The sequence below is a fragment of the Orycteropus afer genome, unplaced genomic scaffold (assembly GCF_000298275.1).
Source record: "Orycteropus afer afer isolate SDZICR_OR568_19922 unplaced genomic scaffold, OryAfe1.0 scaffold00293, whole genome shotgun sequence".
Taxonomy (NCBI): domain Eukaryota; kingdom Metazoa; phylum Chordata; class Mammalia; order Tubulidentata; family Orycteropodidae; genus Orycteropus; species Orycteropus afer.
Window position 1 is genome coordinate 268,241 of NW_006921880.1, and position 27,039 is coordinate 295,279.

General features: G+C 37.9%; 1 protein-coding gene across 1 annotated transcript in view; it reads left to right on the forward strand.

Annotated features, from left to right (window-relative positions):
- The window catches only part of PCGF5 (polycomb group ring finger 5), a 67,066-nt gene extending 49,054 nt beyond the window's left edge, over positions 1-18,012 (forward strand). The window contains exons 7-9 of the mRNA XM_007951252.2: positions 732-821; positions 10,597-10,656; positions 17,965-18,012. Coding sequence (XP_007949443.1) covers positions 732-821; positions 10,597-10,656; positions 17,965-18,012 — 198 coding nt within the window. The remainder of the gene's footprint in view (positions 1-731; positions 822-10,596; positions 10,657-17,964) is intronic.
- The last annotated feature ends 9,027 nt before the right edge of the window (positions 18,013-27,039 follow it).

The following is a 27,039-nucleotide window of genomic DNA, read 5'->3' on the forward strand; positions in this document are numbered from 1 at the left end:
TAACCCTAGGAGACACAGGCCTGTAGGGTCAGCAGTTCAAACCCATCACCTACATAGAGAAACATGTGGCAATCTGCTTCTCTAAAGATTTACAGCCTTGAAACTCTGTGGGGCAGTTCTACTCTGTCCTATAGCATCACGATGAGTCAGAATCGACTTGACAGCGGTGGAATAGGTCATTACAGCAAATTCATGCTCTTGTTAGATTGTAAGGAGTCAGAACTTACTTGACTTTGATTGCAGGAAATTTCGTATGCCTCTAAAGCCCCATAAATCACCATGCCCACATGCATTCATTGACCCTACTCAATCCAAAATAATGGGAAGAAAGCAACCCCTTCAAATATTAGGAAGATAACAGGATTCTGAGAGATGAATTCACAAGCCAAAGGAGGTTTTGTGAGTTTTCTACTTTTTTTCTCATTCAAAAAGGGGCTGTCAAAGAAAAATGTCTGAAACCTCTAAAGTTAGAGTTTACATTGAATTTCAAAATTACGTGTATGAACTTGAGGATACAGTCATGTGAGACAAGATGAACAGAGCTTCATGATATCTACACTTGAATGGTTAAAACTTCATTTAATGAAAATTGTTCAAGCAGTGTTCTTTTTAAATGATAGATGATATTTCTGTTTTAAGTATTTGAATCTGTTTTGAAATTTGAAAAATGTAAGACATGTATGAATTCAAAATTACTTATGTTAATGACTTTGTAACTATTCTTTTTAAAGTTGGATGTGCTGTGCAATGGTGAAATTATGGGGAAGGATCATACTATGGAATTCATCTATATGACAAGATGGCGACTAAGAGGCGAAAACGTAAATTGCTTTTTTTTACTTATGTGTATTTTTAGCTATATACATTATGTTACTCCAATTTAACAGTATAACTTAGAAATTAAAAAACATGCTAGCTTGAGAAAGAGAAGAAACTGGTTCCTCCTCATTGTTTCTTCCAGCTACTCTGTAAGAATTAGTCCCAAGTGAAAGACCAAGGTCTGTGTTAAATGTGTGTTGTTGGTTTTTTTATACTTAAGGTGACTTAAAAGCCCCATCTGAAATATGTTCAAGACTGTTAATCTCAAAACAGAAGAGACAGAACTTACTTTTAAAAAAATACAAAACAATAAAATAAGGGAACTTGCAAGTGATGGAGTAGAAGTGGAAAGACTGAGTCCCACCCTGACCATGTGTCATGGTTGGTGAGAGCAGTGCTTTTCAGATGTGGTAGAGAGGACAGATACAGTCTAAGTAATCTTTTTTTCCAGGTACCCCCTTTACATAAAATTGGACCTAAGGGTGAGTGAGTCTTCAGGTTTCTGATGTCTGCAGAATTAGATGATTATGCCTTGTTGTTGTTGTTGTTGTTGTTGTTATGTGCCGTCGAGTCGGCCCCAACTCATAGCGACCCCTCCTTGGGTTTCCGAGGCAGTATCACTACGGAAGTAGGATTGCCCAACCTTCCTTCCGAGGAGTGGCTGGTGGGTTTGGACCACCAGCCTTCTGGTTAGCAGTCAAGCGCCTTAGGCACTATGCTACCAGAGCTCCCTATGATTATGTCTTAGGCTCTAGGAAGCTTGGGAGAAATTATTCAAAGGAGAAAAGAAGAAAATCTGTATTTTGAACTGTATCTTTGAATAAGTAGAGAGTTCAAGAATATGTTATCTAATTTATAAAGAACAGGGGTATTAGAGAAATTTGAGAGGCTTGGAGATTGTGAGGCTGATATACAGGAATAAGGAAAATAGTCGTAATGCTACCAGAATTTCTCTTCATGATCTGAGTGTATGAGTGAACATTAATCAAGATTGACTGGAAGGCTGGACTAGATGACCTTCAGTGCCCTTTCAGATGTTAAGATTCTATGTTGTGTATAAGACAATATATCATAATTTTAAATTCTGTATAATTTTAATTTATCTTCTGTAAGCTTAGGTTTTATTACATTTGTTCTTGAAAACATAAACTTAAGAAAAATTAGCACTAAGAAATTTAACCTCACACCAAGGGTAATAGAGATACTAAGTATAATAAGGCTTGCCATGTTAAAATAGTTGAAAACATACTTAACTGTGAAGTAATCATCTGTGGAACTATTAGGAAATAAACCTCAAGAAATCAGTGTCTGTGCTGCTCGATGGGTAGGATATTTGGCTGTTTTTCAGAAGAAATGTCTTGATGGAACATTATTAAGTACCTAATCTCTTAAGTTAGAATTTTCTTTTTTTCTATTTGAGTCCTACTTTGGGTAAAGCCTTGGCTTGTGAGGCTGAATGCTCTAGCTGCTCCAGGAAAGAGCTCAATTCCAGGAAGGAAAAAAATTACATTCTAGTACCAGTCACTGACAGTTACGTGCCCTTCAGTAGCTTATTAAACCTCTCTGGGCCCAGTGTTTTAAAATCTGATTTTCTTAGTATTTGGTAAATTAATATTTGCCTTTCTGTGACATTTTATAGTTATTTAAATGGCTACTATACATACATCATCTTCAGTTGATCCTCCAAACTGAAATGTTTAGATACCAAATAATAGATTGCAGAAATGGTAAGAGTACTCTCTTACCCAGCACTGTTGAGGAGTGGATGTTGTGATGTTATATATAATAGTAATTTTGTGTTGAACATGAACTGAGCCTTTTTTTGATAGTTCAGTATGTTTTAGTGCTCACAATCATCATCCTGTATAGATTTGCTGTCAGGTGGAGAGGATGTAAATGATCATCCACGGTTAAACCTCTGCTGTGTCTCACTTGTCCCTCTCAAGACCCATCCCCAAAGGTGCTTCACACTGCCAGGTACTTCAGTTAAATCACGGAAGAGCTAACTCAGAAATTTGTATTAATAGACAATTGGTTAAATCAGTTTTTGCTGCAGTTATCTTTCTGATTACATGTTTCTGAGTAGTCTAAATTCCTTGGTTGTTTGAGGCATATTTTAAAAACTGGTTCAAAACGTGGTTTAATACCTAATGATTTATTATTCAGGTGAAAATTAAACAGTAAATCAGTAAACAATAACAGAAAAATCACTTCCTTTTACATTTAGTGTGACCAAAATGTAGTAAAACTCATTTCATTTTTAGGCACGACAAACATGTTTTTGGTTGTCTTCCCCTCCAAACCCATTGCTCCCTCAGCTTTCACAATGCCAGTAGTTCCAAGATGGTAGTTCTATTTTCCAGTTGCTCAAACCAAAATCCCTGAGTCAGACCTGATTACTTTCTTTCTCTTTCATCTATCCTTAGCAAATTCTGTAACCTCTTCCCATCAAAATACTATATAGCCTGACACTATGGGAGAGAGATCCAATAGAGCTACTACCTCAGGACCATAGTACTGGGGTACACCAGACTCAATTGGCACAACAAAATACATAAAAGCGTTGTTCCACATCCTACATTGGTGAGTAGCAACTGGGGTCTTAAAAGCTTTCAAACAGCCATCTAGGATGCAGCTAATGGTCTCCTAGTGTCGGAAGTGAAGAACAACGCACACACACACAAAAAAAGGGCATTTAGAAGCAATCAACCCTAGGACACGATGGCCCTTGAGACCGGAAGAGCTGGATGGTGCCCGGCTACCAATGCCAACCACTCAGGAAAGGATCAAATCTGGAGATCCTGGATGAGTGGGAGGGAAAATGTGGAACAAAATCCAAAAACTCAATAATGACCAGAATTACTGGTCAGATGAAGTCTGGTGAGACTCCCAATACTATGGCCCTGAAATACATTCGGCGCCTGGAATAAAATTCATCCCCAGGGGCAGGCTCTCAGCCCAATAGTTAACAAGATGTACATGCAGACCACTCAACCCAGGATGCCGCACCTACACTCAATGGTAATACATCCCTTAGAGCAATAGACCATGGGACATCAAAGGACCAACATTCAAACTGAGAAAATGCAGGACAGACAGGAGTACATAATTATGAGGGACACAGGGGGAGGGTTGCAGCGTTAGGAGGGGAGGAGACTGGGTTAGGGTTGGACATGGCAAATGGGGAATGAAATTAAATGTATGCATGACGTTGAATGTAAAACAAGCTCTTAAAAAAAAAAAAATACTATATTCAGAATCCAGCCATGTGTCACCAACTCTACTTCTACCCGCTCTGGTCCAGGCCATCATCACCTGTCTCCAGGATTACAATCATAGTCTCTAACTAGTCTCCATGCATCTACTCTTGTCCCCATAATGATGTCTGCCCAGCACAGCACTCAGAGCAATCATCCTAAAACAGATTAGGACATGTCACTCTTCTCTGAACCCTCCATTAACTTCTCTTGTTTAGATAAAAGCCAAAAAGTCCTTCTAGGAACCCATAATTTGGGTCCCCACAGTTTTTCCCAGACACCTCTCTGATCATTTTGTTTATTCTCTCCCTCTGGTTTACTACACTCCAGCCATACTGGCCTCTTTGTGTTTCCTCAGACATGCCATGCATGCTCTTGTCTCCCTAACTTGGCCCCTTTACCTCCCCCATTCAAATAATTTTGCTTCCATGTCATCTTTTCAGTGCAGCCTTTTGACCTCCATGAAAATTACAACCCCATGTCCCAGTATTACATTCTTAATCCCTTTTCGTGGTTTATTGCTTTCCACAGTCTTTCATGCCATCTGACATAGGATGCCTCTTACTTGTTTGTATGCTAATTGTTTATCCCTCAACTATAATGCAATCTGAGGGCAGAGAGTTTTGTTTGTTAGTTTACTGCTGCATCTCTGGCATATACAGCAGTGCCTGACAGGTACTCAATAAATATCTGCTTGAAGAGTAAAGTTAATGAAAATTTTGTCCTTTATAAGGTAATAAATAGTTAATGCAAAATATATCCTAAAGATCATTTAATTTATTTGAATCTCAGTTTTCCATTGATTTTTATTTTTTTTATTCAGGTTCCAGTTAACTATGAGTTCTTATACTTTCAATAGATAAATTCTTCTAATTGGAGTGACATGGAGAGTGAACCAGTAGCAGTAAGCCAGTCATTTCTTGGTTAGGCCCCTGCTAGCATATTGGTGGTCACATCCCTTCCCATTCTGCTCTCCATTGGCAGAAAGATGCCAGGATGTCTGAAAAGCTCCTATTACTACATCTGCTGGCATTGCTAACCACCTCTGGTTGGGGCTGGGGTCAAGCTTGTTTCCTAAACTAATGATCACCATGGCGTTCCTTCACTTGCTTCTAGTACTTTTTTATATTAAACATTTTAATCCAGCTGGAATTTGTTTACACAGACACTGCCAGTGAGATTAAGAGTCTTAATTTATTCTAAGTTATTTTTTAAATCCAGAATATAATTTATTAAATAATCCGTATCTCACCTATTTTGAGTTGTGCCCTTTACATAGGTATGTGTGTATGTCTACACACACACACACGTATGTTGTGTGCACACATACTTGTGTTTCTAGATATTCTGTTTCACTCTTTTGAGTGGTCTTATTCCTGTATGAGCATTATATTTTACATAGCTTTTACAAAACTCTGGTCACATAATACCCCTGTCTAAAACCCTTCATGATGCCTTTTCTTTGGGATAAGTTTGGATAAAGTCCAAGCTAACATAGCTTAGTTGCTTTATGATAACATTTTTCAGCAAGATACTAACCAAACATCTGGTTAACCTTTAGCTAATAACTCTTAGCAATTTTTTTAGTTCATGGCAGTCTTGCCACCTCAAGATTCTTGTCCTCAAGATTGGCATTTATCTTTTATTTATTAGTGGAAGGAAATGTTTATTTGTGTTAAAGTGCTTCTCAGATTTTAATGTGAATACAGATCACCTGGGATAGTTCATTTGCTAAGTATTTATGGCTAGTTCAGCTCAAATGCCCTTACTCTGATTAAGGTTTATACCCTACTGCCTGGAATTTCTAAGAACCTTTTACCTTAGTGATGAGGGCAAGGTTTATCATTTTTACAAGTATTCTGATCTGTGCCTGACAGTGAATAGAGAATGAAGAGCCCAGATTTGGGAGGTGACTAATTCTTCTGAGTAACCATTATAAAGAGCTTCCTAATACATTAGTTTTTTTCTTTGTGCAAAGGAAAAGAGCGTTCATGGTGCAATGGTTAAACACTTGGCTGCTAACTGAAAGCTTGCAGGTTCAAAGCCACCTGCTGCTTCACAGGAGAAAGGTCTTCTCTGTCTTGCAGAGTCGCTATGAGTCAGAATTTACTTGACAGCTTTGGGTTGGGCTGGTTAGTATGCAAAGGGATTCTCCAATAAGACGAAAAAGTTATATAGTTTTTTTAAAAAAAAAAAAAAAAGTATAGTTATATAGCAGAGCTTCACTGAATACAGTAAGCCATGATATTCCACCAAAAAGGTTTGTGATGAAAACAAATTTGAGAAATGCTGAATAATGTAGTGCCCTCTGGGAGAGTCATAGAGCATTTAAAATATGCTAAGAACTCGCACAGAATAGAAGGTCCATGAACTTCTTTGAGTCTGGCTTTTCCAAGAGTTATTGTGGAATTCCCACTTAAAAAAAAAAAAACGAAGCACCCCACAAAATTCACTTTGGGAAATGCGGTCATATTATGGGTCTCAGAGATGGAGGGAATTACAGCACGTGATTTGATCCATTCTCCTTTTATATTTTATAAATATGGGAGATTAACTCGACTCAGGATTGTTTGGCTAGTTTAACTCTTAATGCATAAGCTGCTATATTATTTTGTTTTAATTTTTGTTTTTGCATATCTGATTTAGGATGAGGCCATTCCTCTTTCTCATTAGATACTCAACTCTGTTTTAAGAAACCTTGAAATAAAGTTCTATTATAAAGACCCGTTCTCCTCCCCAGATGTTTGTCATCTTGTCCAAACCCTTGATCTACATTGATATCCCCAAAAATAAATCCTCTTATGTCTGATGTGCTGCCTTTCTTAATGTCAGAGGTTTACAGTATAAAGTACTAAGTGTACATAGTACATTGTACATCCTAGAAAGCTACTGGTGATGGAAATAGGAAAATAAGTAGATAGATGAAAAGAGCAGAAGGAAGGGAGGAGGAGGGGAAAGAAAGAATTGTGAGTTAATTGATAGTCATGGAGTTAAAGGCTCAGTGTATTATATATTCAGTATTTACTATCAGTTACTGTCTAAAAAGTTGCATCATTTACACAGTTTTGAAAAGTATGTCATCTTTCACAAAACAATGTCATCTAGACATTAGACATTATAACTACCTATGAAATACTACTGAGTAGATTTCCACATAAAGTGTGAAAAGATCAGCCACGTGAAGTGTGAAAGAGGACAGACTCTAGTTCTGGTGTTGGATAATCCTAGTTCATCCCAGCCTTAACTTGGCAAATGTGAGGATTTTTATAACTATTTTAAGAGTCTGTTCATCAGCAACCAAGTTTTTTTTAATTACTTTTAAGTCCTTTCATGGTTGCTGTGCAAAGCTAAATTGAGAGTATGTGAACTATCTCATAGGCCTTGAAATATGCAACCCTGCGAGTATAATTTAAGGAGCCCCGTTGGTGCATTAGTTAAGCACTCAGCTGCTAACCAAAAGGTCAACAGTTTGAATCTACCAAGTGGTTCCACAGGAGAAAAGACCCGATGATCTCCCCCCGTAAAGATTACAGCCTGAGAAACCCTCTGGGACCATCATTCTACTCTGTCATGTAGGGGTGCTATGAGTCAGAACCAACTCGACGCACACAGTAACAGCAGTATGATTTATTCACACAGTTCTTTGTATATACCTTTCCTTTGAGAATGAATATTTTAGTTAATCTACTAGTTGTATAAGGAGCTCTGGGGCACAGTGCCTAAGGCATTTGACTGCTAACCAGAAGGGTGGCAGTTCAAACCCACCAACTGCTCTGCGGAGGGAAGGTGGTACAATCTGGTTCAGTAAAGATTTACCTACCTCCTCAGAAACCCAATGGGGGTCACTGTAAGTTGGAATCGACTTGATGGCAGTGAGTCTGGTTTTGCTGGACTAGTTATGTATCTGTTGTTGTTGACATCAAGTCATTTCTGACTCAGGGCACCCCCATGTGTGCAGAGTCGAACTACTCCATAGAGTTTTCAAGGCTGTGAGCTTTTGGAAGCATATTGCCATGACTGTCTTCTGAAGCCCCTCTAGGTAGGTCCAACCCACCAACCTTTGGGCTAGTATTCAAGCATTTAATTGGTTGTGCCACCCAGGGACCATTAAGTTAAACACCTAGGGGTAGAGAGTGAGGACTGGAAGGAGGGGCTTGTAACATGGGGTCCAGAGCTACTTTTCCGATAGATTCCTACAACTAAAGCAGTCACTACCCCACCCACTCAGCAGAACATCATTGTGATTCCTTCTGCCCCCTTTTGACACAGCAAGGTTTTGGAGCAAGAAAATACAGCTCCTGCTGACAAATATGCTTAGTAATCATTTCTGAGGCGCCATTATTTTGACTGTGACTCTTTCCACCCCCACTGTCACACACATGCATGCACACTTAGCAAGACAACTCAATTGTATTACAACTTTGAGCAAATCAGAATTTCCAAATACAGCTTGTCTTGGCTGCTCCAGACCTGAGGTCAGTAGCAGGTTATGACAGAATTTGAAGCAGTTTTGTTCGGCTAAATACAGATCCACTTCAAGACGTTTCAAATGAATTTTATGGCAAATGCGTTAGCCATGATTAGCAAGAAACAGCCATTTGTTGTACTGCTCTCCTATCATTTAAGATTTGAGTATTTTATCTTTTATTAAATTGTAGAAATACATGCCTTATACAGTCTTTGAATATGAATTCAGTTATTGCCTTAACAAAAACTTTGAAGGAATTTTATGAGAATTATAATAATAAGCCTCTAATCTATTTTAACTTATAAGATTCTGAATTTTTGCTAACTGCCACATACAGACTAATGGAGGGAGAGAAAAAAAAATACCTCTTCCCTCCCCTTACCCCCCCGCCCCCCAAAAATTGGCAGACAGAGAAGAAATGTAAACTTGTGGGATGAATCTCGTAGAATAAAGTATGTTTTTGCCTTTTTAAGTCAGTGGTAAAAAAGGCTATGTCTTCACTTCTGAGGCTTCTCTTTAACCTCCTGAAGTCAAATGCATGTTCCCAACAAGATGTCTCCCATCTAGTTTTTTCTTCTGTATTCCTCATTTCCATGCTTCTCTGAATTCATTGGTTGTCTCACCTTACACCCTTACACACTGCTCCAAAAATGAGGTAGTGGTACAGTACCTAAGGTTACCACACCGCGTCTTGCTTTGGTTTACCTGCATTATTGGGCAGTTTCAGGGAAAGCAACCATTTCTGTCTTGATTAACAACAAAGACATTAATAGAAAAAAAGAAGCACTTAGTGAAATATTGTCTCTTTCCACCTAAAGTCCTCATGCTGACTGAATGCTATTTGGGGTTGGCATAGTTAGACAAGTTGTGATAGGCCAGAACTTTGGGACTCTTCAGAGGAAAAGAAAAGGTTGACAAAGGATAGCCCTGCTGAAGAACATGCCCTACAGTCTGTCAGTGAAACTCTACAGAGAATCAAAGGGTAATAACCTCTAGGAAGAAACTGCTAAAGATCTTTTGGGAAGATAGTTCCTAAAATGTTATTTTAAAGGCTACAAATACATTCATTTAATTTTTGCCTACTTAAATCACTCACAAAATTGATCTGTTAAGAAGCTATTCTGGAATGTTAGATTTATCCTGGTACTCTGCACCTCACATATTTTTTAAGGATCCAAGTTGAGGGAGGTATGCAGTAAACTCACATACGCATAATTTTGAAGTAAACATTATGCTTTGTAGTTCCATTACAATTAAAAGAATGTTTATATTTAATAAGTATTGAGCATGCTATTGAAAACCAAGATTTGGGGACAATTTTTTTTTAATGTTGTTAAACCATTAGAGAAAGCAGGTTTACAAATGAATCTGCTCAGTAGTAAATGTTTTTCGTCATGATTGAATTTATTCCTCAGGCATTTACTGAGTGGCTGCTATGTGCCAATTCTGGGCCTTTGTTTATTAAGACTGCAAATATGAATAAGATGCAGACTCAAGGAGATCACAGTCTAATACTATTAAAATAGATAATGAGACTAAGACTCTAATCTGAACAATGTAAAGAACTTAGCCTAAAGCAGAAAACAGATACCTGATAGGTGTGCAGAGTTCCACGTCCTCTTGGAGTTCCAGGCTCCTTGAGCATCATTACTTTCACATGGTAGTTGGCGAGGAGATCTAGGAGAAATTGATCCAGGAAGGGATTGAATAAAGGGCATGCCCACTGTGTGCTAAAGAGTGAGATTTTCACCAGAACTTAATATTTGGAGATGAGATGGAAAGGGTAGGCCACCATTTGGATGAAAATTTGCAGAATATTAAATAAAACTCCTATCTGCATGGTAAAATTACTTCAAGCTAAATTTTACCAATCACTGTTCTTAAAATATTTTTTTTTTCCAAAAAAAATAATGACCATATTCTTAGAAAGTGTTTACTTGAAATTAATCGTGTTGACTCTTATGTTTGACGTTACCATATTTTAAATGATCAGTTTTAAATATGTGTCCAGTTGTGGATGCCTCTTATCTGATGAGTTCATCTCCTCCGCAGTTTCGGTGTCTGAACTGCTCAGCTTCGCAAGTCTGCCCTCAGGATGGCCCTTTGTATCAGGTAAGAGGCACTCACGGCTGTACATATGACATAGTAATGCCACACGTGATTGCTTTCATCCCAAACGCACATGTCTCAGACATGTCACTTTATAAAGTTAATATTTATTTGAGCTACAAAACTTGATTTTTTTTAACCTATGCCCCTCAAGGTTTCCCATTACTTTAGTTCCTCTGAATTATCCATTTACTTTTTCAGAAGTAAATAATTAAATTATAAATCGTAAGACTGTTATTTGTTAGTCAGGTATTTTTAATAACTAGTTTCATCCTTTTGGAAATCTCTGATTCATATTAGATTGGAATGTTACCTTCTCTGTGTGTTAAAATTTTATGATGACTCATTCATTAATAGCAGCAGCAGTTACAGCTAATTGTGAGCTTGCTTCCCAAGCTCTCCCCTAAGTACTTTACTTCTATTAACCTCTTTTTAATAATGAAATGATAGGGAAGTAATTTAATAATGCACTGAGAAAATTTAAGCTTAGATCCTGATGAAAGTTACCTAATGAAAATATAAAAAGTTGGAAACCAGAAGGAGACCAAGTATTGTTTAGTAAGAATTACTGTTGGGGACGAGAGATGAGCTATGATCAACTATAATCTCTTGGGTTAATTATAGCATTTCTTTAAAATCTACATTGATGTTTTACTCCCCAAATTAAGGTAGTCCTCATCCTTCCTGCTTTGGAGCTAAGAAAGAAGAATTGTAATTACGTAACAAACTTAACTAGCAAACTTGCCTCCAGTATGCAGTTCTGGGTACTTTATTTTGAGACAGGATCAAACGAATGCAATCACAAAAGTGTTTGATTAGCCCTTTATCTAGTAGTTCCCTCAGTTATATTGTCAGTGCCTTCATTAAAATTCGTTCTTTAGCACACTTGTTGTAAGTCTTGGTTTTTCAACAATGAAGTTAAGCAGATTTAACATCTGTAAAGGCCAAGAGGAAACTACTTAGGGGGAAATAAAACCTCTTTCTCCTTGTATTCAGTTAAGAGTAAGAAGTGAGTAAATAATTTAACTGAACTGGTAAGTTTTGTGTGTATCTGCACTCCATAGATGTTTCACTTGCTTTGAGCTTCATAGCTGATTGCGGATGGTGAACTGTAATGATGCCCCTGCCATGTAGTTGGAACTAGTACATTGCTTTTTCCTTGTTCCTTTGGTATTGATGTCTACTTATGTCCTGAAAAATAGATATTTTTAAAAATCCTGATCAGAAGTATTAGAAAACTGAAATAAGAACACATTTTCAAGAATATATATATGATTTTTTTTCCTACCTTCAGCATTTCATTATAGATTATTAGCCCTGTAGGAAAAGTAAATTTGTAGCTAATCAGAAAATTTCAAAGGACAAAATAATCACTTTTGTATTGCAAGAAAGTATGTGTACTTTATACTATTAAATTTTAAATTTTTGTGAACATTTCCTGCAGTGGACAGTTATGTTATCTAGGAAAATATCATTGGACTAAAATTTGCCTTGTAAGAAAGAAAACTTAAATCATTAACTCATGAAAGGCATTGTAAAAATTATTAAAAGAATTCCATCCTTAAAGGATGCATAATTTTATGGTCACATTCTCTATATTTTTAAAGAATAGGTCATACCCCTACTACACAAATTATTTTAAATCATTGAAAAAGAATGAATTATTTCTAATTCATTTTACAAAGTTAACATAATCATGATATCAAATACTGGCAGAGAACCAACAGTTAGAAAACTAGCACCAAATCTCATTTTGAATATAAATACAAAAACGATGAAGTATTAGGAAACTGATTCTAGAAATATACTGAAAGAATGACAAACGAAGACCAAACGGGATTTTTATCAGGAATACAAAAAATAGCTTAATATTGGATGAAATATACGTATTATAAATATGTATTTTATACATGTACACACTCTGACCAAAACCAAACCAAAACCACTGCCATCGAGTTGATTCCAGTTCACAGTGACCCCCATTGGGTGAAAGGAGATTGCCCAGTCTTTCTTCCGTGGAATGGCTAGTTCAACACCAACCTTAAGGTTAGCCTTAGGCACTGTGCCACCAGAGTATCAAAAAAAAAAAAAAAACTTCACTGCCGTCAAGTCGAACCCCGACTCATAGCAACCCTCCTTGGATTTCCAAGGCGATATCACTACGAAAGTAGATTGCCCAACCTTCCTTCAGTGGAGTGGCTGGTGAGTTTGAACCACCAGCCTTCTGGTTTGCAGTCAAATGCCTTAGGCACTATGCTACACTCTAAATCAAAAATCTAAATAAAAAAAACTCATCAGATTTGAAAAAATTCAATGCTAAGACCTGATTTTTCCTACCAGTTTTTAATTTTGTAAGTCTTCAAAACAGCAACAAAAAATAATATTCTTTACCTTGATCACCAATTACAGTTTTGGCACATTTTCCGCCCCCTCTGTTGCCCTCTATTCCTCTTCTCCACTCCTTATTATCTCTCTGTATAGCTATTGGGGTGTGTGTGTGTGTGTGTGTAACCATTTGAAAGTAAATTGCAGAGATCAGGACAGTTGACCATTATTTCCTGAGACAAAGACCTTCTCATATATAATCAAAATACCGTTTGACACACAAAACATTAAATAGTATTTTAAATATTATAACAATACCAGTTCTCCTCAAAGTTAAATTACTGATGTTTTATGCAGTTCCAAGCACACTTTTACCAGATTCTTGTTTAACTTGACAAAGCCAATCATTCTTCATTTAATCAGGAAATAGAGGAATAGGTGCTTCTGGTCAGAGTCACATCTTTAAAATGAACAATGGAGGACACTTTTACTGTCACATTGTCACATACAAAATATTTTCAAGCTAGAGGAATTAAAATAGAATATTAGCTTAAACATAGATTTATGAATAAATGGAATAGCTCAAGAATAGATTATATACGAGTATATATAAAGTAGCTTTCAAAATAGTAGAAACAATTCATTGAACAGGTATCTGTTGAACAGTTCACAACGTGCTGGACACTCTTCTGTTGTCATTAAGGTGCCGTCAAGTCAGTGCCAACCTGTGTACAACAGAATGAAACCCTGCCGGTCTTGCACCATCCTCACAGTTTCCTCAGAATTGCCATCCTCAGAACCGTTTAATTCTAGGCTCTACCAAAAAAACCCACTGCTATCAAGTCGATTCCAACTCCTAGCAACTTCCGTTGGGTTTCCAAGGCTGTAAATCTTTGCAGAAGTAGATTGCCTCATCTTCCTCCCGTGGAGCAGCTGGTGGTTTTGAACCGCTGATCTGGTTAGCAGCCAAATGCCCTACCTGCTACACCACTAGAGCTCCTTTCTTGGTCCTAGGAGTACAGAATTAAAAATGGAAAAAATCCATTCCCTCATGGAGCTTACAGCCTAATAAAAGTAACAGATGAAAAATTAATAAAATGTATAGTATATTAAGGAGATCTGGTGGTGTAGAGTCTAAGGCATTTGATTGCTAACCAGAAGGCTGGTGCTTCACACCCATCAGCCACTCCTCAGAAGAAAGGTTGGGCAATATACTTTCGTAGTGATGCTACCTCCGAAACCCAAGGAGGGGTTGCTGTGAGTCTGATCCGACTCGACGGCAATGCATTTGGTTAGGTTTTTTTTTTTATACATATCGTATAGTAGAAGAAAAACTAAAGCGGATCAATAGAGTATTTTCTATAAGATGGCCAAAGGAAGGCCTGTTTGAGATAGTGATTTTGATCAAAAGGAAATGAGAGAAATAGCTGTGTGAATATCTAGGGTGGAGCACTCCAGGCCAAGGGAGCATAATGTAAGGTGAGGAGCCACCTCTTCTAGTGTCTTGGAGGATTGCAAGGGGGTGGGCAGTAGAGCTGTAGTGTAGAATACAGGGTGGTGGTTAGTAGGTAAACTCAGATGTAAATGGAGTTGGGGTATAAATCATATAGGGCTTGTTTTCAGTTAAGTATGAGACTATTGGGGGGCTGGGGACTTCATTCCTTAACTTACATGGTGCACCAGTATAAATCTCTGAGGAATCAAAATCAAGACCAAACAAAAAACAATGCCATTATAAAAGATACAGAAGAAAATATAGTTGAATATCTGGTCTCAGAGTCAGGATTACCTTTCTCATTATGCTTGTGAAAGAAGGGAAAATTAAGGGTAGATGGAGTTGACTAATGTTGAAAAGTACATGACAAAAACAACATAGCCAAGGAAGCATTTGCAAGATATGAGAGAGAACAGTTTAATGTCCTTAATACATAAAGAATTCAAACAAATCTGTAAGAAAAAACATAACTTTGCATAGAAAAATGACCAAAGGTTAATGATCAGGCAAGTCATAAAAGAAGAACGCATAAACATATAAAACATATTGTTGTTGTTATGTGCCGTCGAGTCAAACCCGACTCATAGCAACCCCTCCTTGGGTTTCCGAGGCAGTATCACTACGGAAGTAGGATTGCCCAACCTTCCTTCCGAGGAGTGGCTGGTGGGTTTGAACCGCCAGCCGTCTGGTTAGCAGGCAAGTGCCTTAGCCACTATGCTACCAAAGCTCCCATAAAACATATAAACATATAAAATGATTGACTTATTTTAGAAACCAAACAAATGAGAAAAAAAATGCCGTTTTACACATATTAAATTGCCAGGTTAAGAGGGAAGAAGACAGTGCTCAGGAGAGACTGGCAGTCATTTCTTTTGAAATGTAAAAATTGAACCGATTTCTTTAAAGCTAATGTGACAGCCTGTATCAAAAAGTGTTTTAAATAAATGTATATGCTGTTTAAACCAGCAGTAACACCTCTAGGAGCTTGTCCCGAGGATAAAAAAATAGGTCACTGGGCCAGGATTAATTTTTAATAGGAAAAAAAAGCTAGAATACACTCAAATGTACAACAAAAGGAGAAATTTTCAAGTGGACAAAATTATATGTTTAGCATAATTTCAATTTTGAAAAAAAAATATATGCATGGAGAAGAATAGAAGGATATTCACTAAAATGACTGTTGTGATTATTTTTAGATGGTGAGATTTAATTCTTCTTTTTTCTTGGTGCTTTTTTAAATATTTTCCCAATCTTCTACAACAAAAAGAGTTTACTTTTAAAAATAAATTACTTTTTAAGAAGAGAAAAAAAATATATCAATCAAAGTCATTTTATAAGATTTTTATACTTGAAATGTCTGCTTTGGTTTTTGTTCCATGATGAGACAGAACTGGCAGCTCTGAAATGGGGGTCCCTTCAGAGCAGTCTCTTAATACTGAGAGGTGGCAGTGTGCCATATTTCACTGGAGTAATGATGATGCCATTTTACTTCAGAAAGCACAGAAACATGAATACTGTATTTTCAGTATTTTTATGCAAATAACACTTGCTTCCACATTTGTTTGCGCTCCCCTCCCCTAAAACCAAAACCATATCCACTGCCATGGAGTCGAAGCCCCTCACCCTAAGTAAGCACTGTAAAAAAAATATTCACGTAGTGTTACATTTACAAAAATACCTGGTGGGCAGCACAGTCGGCAAGCAAACAAAGAGGGTGCATGTTATTTGTGTAAAAATATGATAGAATTTAAAGTATATCTTAATAATTCCCAGTTTTGCAACAAATTTCAATAAAATTATTCAGCCTCATATATTGCCATAGAACAAACACAAATGGTTACTGGGTGGAGAGAGCAAAACATTTTTCAGCAAAAACTGAGAAAATTCCTAATTAAATTGTAATGTTAGCCAAGCTGTTTTACTTCCTTTTCTTCCTTCATCCCTGAAAGAATTATTGACGGATATTTTTGTATGTTATGAAGGTACTTTTATAGGAGTGACTTGGTTATTTGCAGAAAACATGCAGACTGAACAATTAGCAATGGAAAGTAAAGCTAGAAAGATAATAAAGGACAAAATGGGTGTTACAATAGGGTAGAACGAGACTTAGTAAAGTTAGGATAAGGTATCTAGGTTAGTAGGCTCCAAATCTGGCTGAGCTTCAAGGATACTCAGGGAGATTTGATGTGTGCCTTGTTCCCAGATAATCCGAGACAGAGGGAACAGAGTGAAGTTTAAAATTTAAAAAAAAAAAAAAAAAAAACAGTTTTGGACCCCAGAAGCCCTAAGCGACTGAGACTGATTCCAGCCCTTAGAAAACAGGTGGTAGCGTCTGCTCTTCTCCTTGCGCTGGGATGGTAAGCCTCAGGGTGTAGTCATTCCTACTCACCAGTCGCTCCTGAGCTGAGTAGAAAAGAAACTCCAGCACTGAGTCATCTCAGTACATGACAGAGCTCTGAGAAGTGCTGAGACGGTCATTTATAGAATCGTGCTCTATCCTTCCATCTGTGAAAAAATGCACATTCTCTGTACTAGTCTTTCACATTCACCTGCACTAAGATGAAAGGGAAGCCTTGGTGAATCTCAGATTCGTTATCAATTTGGTAAAAGTAACTCCCCAAATTTCATTTTGAAAAGGGGAATCTGGAGCTTTAAGAAAAGGAAAACCATTGGTTCTCCAGACCCCTATTGACTTCGTAACGTTTTGGTTCTGCTTGAATATGGTAACGCAGAGGGTAAAAAGGTGCGGGTAGAGTGAAAAGACTGCAGAGGTAGCCAGGCATGTGGCATGCGCCTTTTACCTGGCAGGAAGTGGTTTTCTCTGAAAGTGTGGTAGCCAGATAATATGATCCCTTTCTTACATTGTCAGAGCAAGGTGAAGGATAATATGAACCTTTCAGTTATATAATAAATTCCAATATTTAGCACTATCAACTGACTATTGAAAGGAGCCAGTGACCTAAATGTCTCATGTCACAATAAGCTGCTTGTTTTTCAACTTCTTTTTAAAGAACCACTGAAATAAATTATAAATGCTAAAAAGAAAAAAGTATCAAACTTATTTTTTTAAAAAATGTGATTTGTGAAAACGACCTTAGTTTTCCTGTATTCGTAGCAGAAGTCTGTGGCTGTAGCTGAGAATGCTCTCACGGAAGCAGCTCTGGTGGAGCCCAGCCCGTGCATGCGCAGTACGTGGCCCCGCCTCTCCCTAAGTGGTGTCCTCCTTCAGTTCCCGTATGGAACCTGTATGGTGGCACAGGCCTTTGGGTTTGACTCTGCTGCATATTATGGAAAGTTTGAGTAATTCTAGAAAACTAAAGGCAATTTAAAAAAAGAAAGTTTTAATGTTAATTGCAGTCTTAACAGTCATAATCAGTAGTACCAGGAAGTACTGTAAATTATAACCCCAAATGTTTAAAATCTTTTTTATATAAACTGTATTGTTTTCCATGTCAACATGGTCTTACTCATCATCTGTTTTTATTTTATAGTCATACCCCATGGTGTTGCAGTACCGACCAAGGATTGATTTCGGTTAGGCCAAGGGGCCTGATCCCACTGAGAGGAATCCTGCACTCTTCGTTTACTCATCGACAGATTGCACAGTGAACAGTGTGTGGACTAGAGGGACACAACCACATTTCCAGCATGCAAATAAGGCCACTGTCTGTCTCTAAATTGTCAGTTGCATCTATGTTGTTTCTATTAAGAGCAAACCAAGTGCCATTCTGCTACTGAACTGTCTGCATAAGGTATCTGTGCTGTCTCACAGTGTGCAACCCATAGTTGAAATCAGTTAGGTGTGTGGCCCTGATTCACCCTTCAGAATATTTTGCTTGCCTGTACCAAGATTGTTCTACTGTTTGATTACACTAGTAAAATGGCTCAATCTTCGTGGTGTTGCAGTTTTCACATACTTAACTATTTTATTAATTCTTGTTTAAATAGAGTACTGTACAAGAAACTAATATCTTGAAATTATTTTGTATGGGAAATATATTTAGAAAAGTGGTTTTTGAGCCACTGTCTTGTTCTTGGTAAGCTTTTTTTGTGTACAAAATAGTTCACCCTTGAGTGTGCAAATCCTTTTGCAAAGAATTCCAATTATTCTTTAACATTAGAGCACGTCGTAATTGGAGACATTTTATCTGTCTGTGTGTGTTCGTCCACCAATTGCACAAGGAAGGCACACTCACCCTCCGGATCGAAAATGTATGTGACTTTTTGGAGAACTGAAGTGAGATTCACAATCATATATATGAACTGTTGGCAGCTGATCACATTTACTTCTAATAAAATTAATGTGTGAGTAAGGTTAATCTTCTTTCATGATGCCTTATGACAAGCGGGTGCTGCTTCATGAAACTCCGTTGTACAGCCCATTTTATGTACGCATCATCACATTGTTGCTGTCATTTAATGAGGACATTGTTTCACTTTTTAAGTTGGCCTTAGGTGTGTGTCATTGTGGCCTGAGGAAGGTTGTGATGATTTTAAATATTAGGATTTTTAGAGCAGAGAACATTAGCTGTTTTATGGATTTCACAAATCTCAAAGCAATGGTGGATTAAAACTGTTAGTTACCTGTCATATTTCCAAACCATATGCGTAAAATAGAGTCAATGCAGTATAATAGATGAAAATGCTAACCAGAACCAAGGGTTTGAGGATACTTCATGTTAGATCCTATAGTAATGGAAGGAAAACAGGATTATTGTTTTGCATACACATTCATTAAGGTCAGATCTATGATATCCTTGATTTTGCAGTTTTGTTAAGTCTTCCATTCATTTTGAGACTTGTCTGCAAGTCAAAGAAAGTAAACCTCTTAAAATTTGCAAGTGTTTTCAAATATCTGAAATTAAGTTTTAATTGCTTTGAAACAAACAAGTTAACCTCTGAAACTTAGGAAAATATCTTGAAAGTTAGGGAGAGTAATTGTTTTAGAAATCTGACATGAGCACAATCTTTGTGTTGCACACATAGTTTTTATACTGTGGTAGATGTGCTACATTTTTTGAGTAAAATGGATCACAAATTAATGCCTTCTGAATATCAAAATGCTCCTTAAAAATAAAGCATTGTACAGCTCTAAGAAACACATACCAATGCAGCTAAAATCTTGATGCATTTCGTAATGTAAAAGGCCAAAACTTCCTAATTATCTTATCATTATATCTTTTTTTTTTTTCCCAACTGAAAAAGTCTATATTAAAGATTTCTTCTGTTCTGAATTTTGTGAAAAAAGGTTATGGCAATACTTTCTGAACTTTGTCCGACTGTGTTTGTTCTTGAAAGGGCTCACAAGTAGACTTTTAAAGGCAGATTTAAAAAAATCTCTTTAAATGGTTGGAACAGACCTTTACACTCAACCAAAAACTGAAGATACTATCTAGTTACAGAAAATATTTTGTTATGTGACATCCTCTTCCCTGACATTCCTAGGATACTTAATGTTTTATTATAAATTTGTCACATGTAGGTCAGTGATTAAAGAGTGTTTTACATCTTAAAGTTAATCAACTCAAAACGAATTGACTACAAATGAGAATTTGATGTTTTTGAGTTCCCAGCCAAAACTTACAGCCTTAAATGAGTTTTGTATACATTAGTTTTTTAAATGTGTCCTATTGCCCAATCATCTGTAGTTTCAATATTTTTCCAAGGAAAAATTGATGTTAGAGTTTTAATTGAAATGAATGGAATATGTGCCAAAACATGTGGAAACCACACAGAGAAGAGCATCAGTTGTCATTTGGGGAAAGGTACACAGTTATAAGTGTCCTGAGTAATTCCATGTCACTATTAGAACTGCTGGGCTGCTTCAAGTGACCTCTTCTGGTGTTTCTTAGCTATGACTTTCTACTGCTATGAACTATTTTCATGTCTAATAATCCACTGAATCCCCATGAATTTTCCCCTAAGTCAGCTTGTAGAATTTGTAGGAAACTAAGTATAGAAAAAGTGTACAGGCAACTTTTGTGGTTAACTTTATAAATTGAGGGTGCTTAAGAAGACAGATTCTTTATATAAATAACCCACAGGAAAAACCATTTGAGTCTGTAAAGTTGGAGAATAAATGAAACTCATTTTTTTCTTTAATCTGTTGTTTCTTGGCAATAAACTGAAAGAGCTTGTCTTCTGTAAACAATTTTGTAATCTGTTTTTATCTGCCTTTTAGAAATCATAGATGTAGAAGGGTCAGGGAACCGTGGATATAAAGAATGCCTGTGGTTTATAGACATCACTTTAATTGAAGAAAATCACACCAGTTTATAGGGAAATAAGAATAGGGCCTTTCTCTAAATGAATAAGAAGCTTTTAGGAAGTATTAAGAAGTATGAAAAATAAAAGGTAACATTTATTCATTCAGTCTGGGGTGGAAGTAAGTAACTTGGGCAATGTCTTTTGACTGCATTTAAAAAGTATGTTATTTCTTTATTCATTGAAAATCTATCCCACACTAAATGCCCCATTTTATAAATGTAGTACATTTGTTCCTTCATATTACCCATTCAAGTGTAACCCAAATTTAGGCTGATTTTTTTAAGGAAGAACTATGTTATATAGTATTTTGAACTGTTTAGCTTTATTGAAAATATTTAAAGAGAAAGTGCCTCATAACTAAAGTGCATTTCTGTTACAGATTTACTACATACATCTTTAGTTATCTGTACCTATCTCTTATGAATGGTTTCGTATCTAAATGGACACTCATAAATTAATCTTTCTGAAAGATTTACGTAAGAAAATAGATATCACCAAAGACATTTTACTGTTAATTATTAACCATGTCGGAGAAATGGTTGTAACAGCTTAGAGGTTGGAAAACTCACTATGTAGCTAGGCAATAACCTTGATTGATTGCTAAAATACTCACCAAAGAAAGACTTTAAACTGAATTTTCTTGGTGAGATCAGTCAAATGCAGAATTTTCTGGCAATAAGCAGAGCATACTTCCTTTCCAAATGTATTGTTCAGTGTATTTCAGCAGCATCTGACAGATCTTGGGAAATCTCAACACTGAGAAAGAGATCAACACAACAAACAGACTCCCTCTAGATGAGAAGTGAGAGAAAGAGATCTTGAAAAGAAAATTGAAATCAAGATTTTCAGTTTTAATTTGAGAAACTTTTTATTCCATAGAGGCGGTGTAAACTAAAATGACCCTTATTTTGTTCTTGGGTTCTTAGCTATATGAAAAATTGTATTAAAGAAAGGCTTTGGTAAAAGTGTTGACATGCTTACTTGTATAGACCATAGTGCATTCTATTGGACTTACACAAGTGCTTTTCCCCTATTTAAAAGAAAAATTTTCATAAGGGCCTGTTGTTTTATTTTTTCCTTCAAAAGCAACTCTTTGTCTTGTTTCTCAGCCATTACTTTATTGTTATTATAATTTATCCATAAAACCAAATTTTGCGAAGTGAGTCACAGAGCAAGAGCATATATGTCAAGAGGGAGTGACTCGCTCTCCTTCTACCCCTCTCCTTGGGGGTCCATGCTGTGGGCCACCTGAAAGGTAAAATTCAGAATCTTTCTGATAATCAGATCACTAGGTAAACCTTCCTGGATAGAATAAAATGGGTGCATACCCTTTACCATACTCTGATTTATCATTAAGGAATATTCCAGTGGGCTAAGCTTTATACCAGTAAGATGTTGGCTGGTTGTAGGATTTCAAAAATGAATTAGTTTCCTTTAACTTTGGTATTCTGCATTAGAAACACAAAAACTTGAAATGCTGTTTGTCATTGTTTTAAGGTATGTGTACCTATAGTTTGGGGAACAATAGGAACATAGTGTTTGCTAGGTCTGGTTTATGAAAAATGGAAAAACATTAGATACACTGTAGAGAAACTCTTTTGAAGCACAAAATAACCAACTATCTCTGTATTTACCTGATATACCTAGGTTCCTAGTATTTTGATGGAAAACATCAGATAGAAAAGTCATCAAAATGTACTTAAATATACATTACAGGGTATTTATATAGTTTTGTTTTTCTTAAAGCAATGGCATTTTCCAGTAATCGAAAAGTGATTTTCTTCTAGTATGACATAGTTTTCAAAAATAGTGTGCTTGCTTGGTGTCCTTATTGTATTTTCAAATAGAATTAACTGTTGAGCATTTTTTTTCCCTAAAGTTATAAACTTGAACATAAAGATAATTATTTTAAATGCACATTAAAATGTGTGTGTACTTGTTATGCCCCCTTTTCTAAGATTCAAAACTGAGACTTTCAGAAATGCTTTTTCATTTTAATTATCTTTAAATCCTGATTCAAGTGAACACATGTATGTCAAATACTAGATCTAGTTTTCTTCCATTGTATAGAGCTTCATGGAATAGGAAACTAATCTAGCAGAAATGAAGATTAAGTGTTTCTGGGTAGTGTAGAGATGGCAACCAGATGGACTTATTCATTCATATGCTTCCCATCAGTCCACTGAAGCAGGAGTTCTGCACATTAAAAATGTAATGGGATCAGCCTAAAATTGTGTGGGGTCAGTTTTCTTTTGCTGTATTTTTTAGAAAGGGGGGTGGGGGCCTAAGTGTCCTTATGAAGCTGTGGTCCAAGACAAAAGCTTGTGGGGGGAGTACCAGGGACTGCCGCTTTCCTGCATCTGGTCAACACAACAGCAAGCATCAGTTTTTAATATAGTAGCCCTCACGGTAAAGAAAAGTATCATAGACTATATTGTAAAGTTACGTTGCTAATTTTCTTTTAAAATATAAGATATTTTAAGCTTTTTGTCAAAAGTGGTAACATCTTAATACAAATAAAAACCTTTTTGTGGTTGTAAGATTTAGCTTATAAATCATTCAAATTGAAGTGAAAGAATTACCAGGTCATTGTTAATGACTTAGTCTATTAAAAATATATGTATTTTTGTAAAGGAGAAGCACTTGTAGATATTTAATCCGTACAAGATATATGTCTGTTTTGCAGAAATAAAATGCTGCTTAGAGATTCTCTTTAAATATTTTTTATTTTTGTGCCCAAATGTATTTTCTGTTGATCTATGGAATGTTCTGTACAAAGCTGTATGGTTGTACTGTTGGGCTCGATGCATTTTTTTTTTTTTTTTTTAATCTGGACTTAGCCAAGTATATTTGACCATGTTAAAAATAGTATCTTTGTTATTAAAAATTTGATTGCATAATTCATTGTTGTTTGTCTTTAATGTTAGCAGTTGTAGACTGCAGCCTCCTTAAAAATGTCTCCTCCAAGTACTATTCCTGTAACCAGTAGTATTTAAATTTGCTGAGTATTTGCGATCATAAACATTTTCTAAAGATTCCTCAGCTGTTTAGTTTTAAAATGGCAGGCAACCCCTCAGGTGGTACTTAAGGTACACACCACACACTTTGGAAGAATTTCTTAGTTCATTAGAGTAAAAGATCCAAAGATCTTTTAATTAACTTATTTTTAGTTGTAAAATATAGATAAATGAACATTTGCAAATTCAACATCTTTCAAAACTCTTGAAAGTAATTGGAGATCGAAGAAAGGTCTAAGTGAATTAAAGGGTGCTTCCTCCCTCCAGTTAGATAACTTACCCTTGTTCTAGTCTGGTAGCATACTGCCTAAGGCACTTGACTGCTAACCAGAAGGCTGGTGGTTCAAACCCACCAGCCACTCCTCAGAAAGAAGGTTGGGCAATCCTACTTCCGTAGTGATACCGCCTCAGAAACCCAAGGAGGGGTCACTATGAGTCAGATGTGACTCGATGGCAGTGAGTTTGGTTTTTTGGTGTGCACTTAAAAGGGTCTTTGGGTAACATAAATGGTTTGCCCTTAACCATTATCCTAAGGGTTAGTGATTCAAGCTAGCAATCCATTGAAGAAAGACCTGGTGATCTGCTTCCGTAAAGAAGACAGCCAAGAAAACTCCGTAACATTTCTACTCTGGGGTCACCACAAGTCAGAATCGACTTAAGGGCAACAGGTTTGTTTTTCTGGGGGGGGGGGGGTATGTACACTGAGGAGCCCCTAACAGGAGCCATGGTGGTGTGCCAGTTAAGCGCTCAGCTGCTGACTGAAAGGATGGAGGTTCAGAACCACCCAGTGGCTTCATGGGAAAAAGACCTGGCGGTCCGTTCCCATAAAGATTACAGCCTTGAAAACTCCGTGGGGGCAGTTCTCTGTCACATTGAGGTCACTCTGGATGGAAATCGACCCAATGGCACCTAACAACAACGACAAGGAACCCCTTAGTGACACAAATGGTTAATACGCTCAGCTGCCAGAGGTGCCTCAAGAAAGGCCTGCTGAATCCAGTTCCAAAGCATCGCCATTGAAAACCTGCATAGCCAGTTCTGACATTCTGAGAGTAGACTCAACGGCAGCTGTTCTTTTGTTCTGATGTAGACCAAAACCATTTGCCTCAAATTCTGTATGGACTTAAGACCACTCAGGAAGGGTGTGATGGTTCGTAGCTCTGCCCATTGTTCTTTGATGCCTAGAGCTATAGCCTGTGCTAGTGGTACCATCCTCGTGGAGTCGATTCTGACTCATGGATGCAATAGGACAGAGTAGAACTGCCCCGTAAGGTTTCCAAGGCTGTAAATCTTAACGAAAGCAGACTGCCTCATCCTTTTCCCGCCAGCCTTTCGGTTAGCAGCCAAGCACTGAACCACTGCACCACCAGGGCTCCTTGTGATAGTGTGGAGATGGCCAAAAATCGGAGTTGGCCAGTGAGCTACGGAAAGTAGCTTGCTTCTGAGCCGGGTTTGGCTCCTGCCATCTTTTAGCTCCGCTCTCCGCCAGGCTGCGGCAGATTGGGAAGAACGTGGGGGATAGTACGCGTGAAGTGCTCCCAACTAGTGCACAAACTTGGATCGTACACCTTTGGCCAGGACTCACATGGCCACAGCTCACTGCAGGACAGGCTGGAGGGTGTGGCCATGCCACTTCTCCGGGAGGAAGAGGACACATTAGCAGTGACCTGCTGATGAGTGTCTGCTACGTCTCCATTTGTAAAAGGAGTCACTGTTCGCACAGTTCTTCCTCAGAAGTATTTTGTCAATACAGGCCCAGCTCTGATCTTTTCTCTTGCTTAGAAAGGTATAGAGGGATCTTACACTCCAGCTAGGCCTGAAAAGCCGGCAGTATAAAGTGGGTGGAGGGCAGCCTCTGCTGTTTATTATGTAAGTGGGGAATTTACAGGGCAATGAGTCCCTGTGGTTCATGCCCTCAGCTGCTAACCAAAAGGTTGGAGGTTCCAGTCTACCCAAAAGCACCTCAGAAGAAAGGCCTGGTAATCTCTGTCTGAAAGATCACAGTCATTGAAAACCCTGTGGAGCATAGCTCTACTCCAGGACACCTGAGCTACAGTTGACTCCACAGCAGCTGGTGGTGGTTATTAAATTACTAGGGACGTACATGAGCAGTAACTCTACAAGTTCTAGATGGGGAAAACTCAGACCAAGAGAAGCAGTTACACTTGGCATTCCCACCACTTCCTTAGGAAACCAGAGGGGGAAGGATGAGAAGGAAGGTGTAAGGAGCTGGAAGACGGAGGTGGGTTGTTTGGAGTAGGTGGGAGAAACAAACCTGAAAAGCCTTCTCCACTACCCCCATCCAGGGCCTGGAAAACCAGGGTGCCCCACAGACCTGTCTGACCTGCCCAAGCACCTCGCCTTGCCACACTCAGCTCCTGCTCAGCCTTCGAGGTGCAGCCTACAGCCCTCTTCCGGGATGCCTTCTTCAGTAGTTGCCCACTCCTCCCTCCCCTATGTGCACCCCTGTCCTACATCACAGGTGCTGAAGTCATAACAGCCCTGGATTCCAGTTTTGGTTCCATCACTGATGAGCTCAAGGATGGGTAAATTACATAATCTCACCTCAACAGTAAATGAGATATGAACATAGCTGCAACATTGAACTAGCAGAACTCATGGGATGTGTTTAAAACACCTCTCTGTTTCATTGGTGCCTCTTACAGTTCCCAGCCACTAAGTGAACACATCCTTGTCCTCGTCACTTTTCCAGTATACTTTAAATTACACGGTCACAATTCAGAAATTAGGTGTCCAGTTCAGCATATTAATCAACACTTCAACATTCATTCTAAAGTAACACTTCTTCCCTGTTCCTAGCTAGGTCCGGCCATTGGGTCACCTTCCTTCCAAAAATGGTGGGGCCGTCCTTCTGTCTTCTCCCCTTCCTGGCTTGGTGCACAGCAGAAGAGAGGGGAAACTGCAGCAGGTGGTAAGCCTGCTCCAAGCTCTCTGGGCCTGACTAATTTAAAACTCCCAGAATCTCAACAACCTTTCTGGATTCTTCAGAGGGGTCCCTCCTAGACCCTACAACCACCATTCACCCTTCCAGGGGCTGTGCCTCTTGTAGTGGCCTGTGTAACCCTCCACTTCTAGTCCAGTGGTTCACCCCCTAGCCTTTGATTAACTGAGGTTTCTCTTCCTGCAGGCTACCACCTCATGCAGAATCCTTTCTAAGTGACTCCAAGCTGATATTCCTACTACAGGTCACTTGTCTGCTCTCCAAGGTTCATGTGGCCTTGCCCCTCTGTCAAAGATCAGTTGGTTTCTTACCAGCACCAC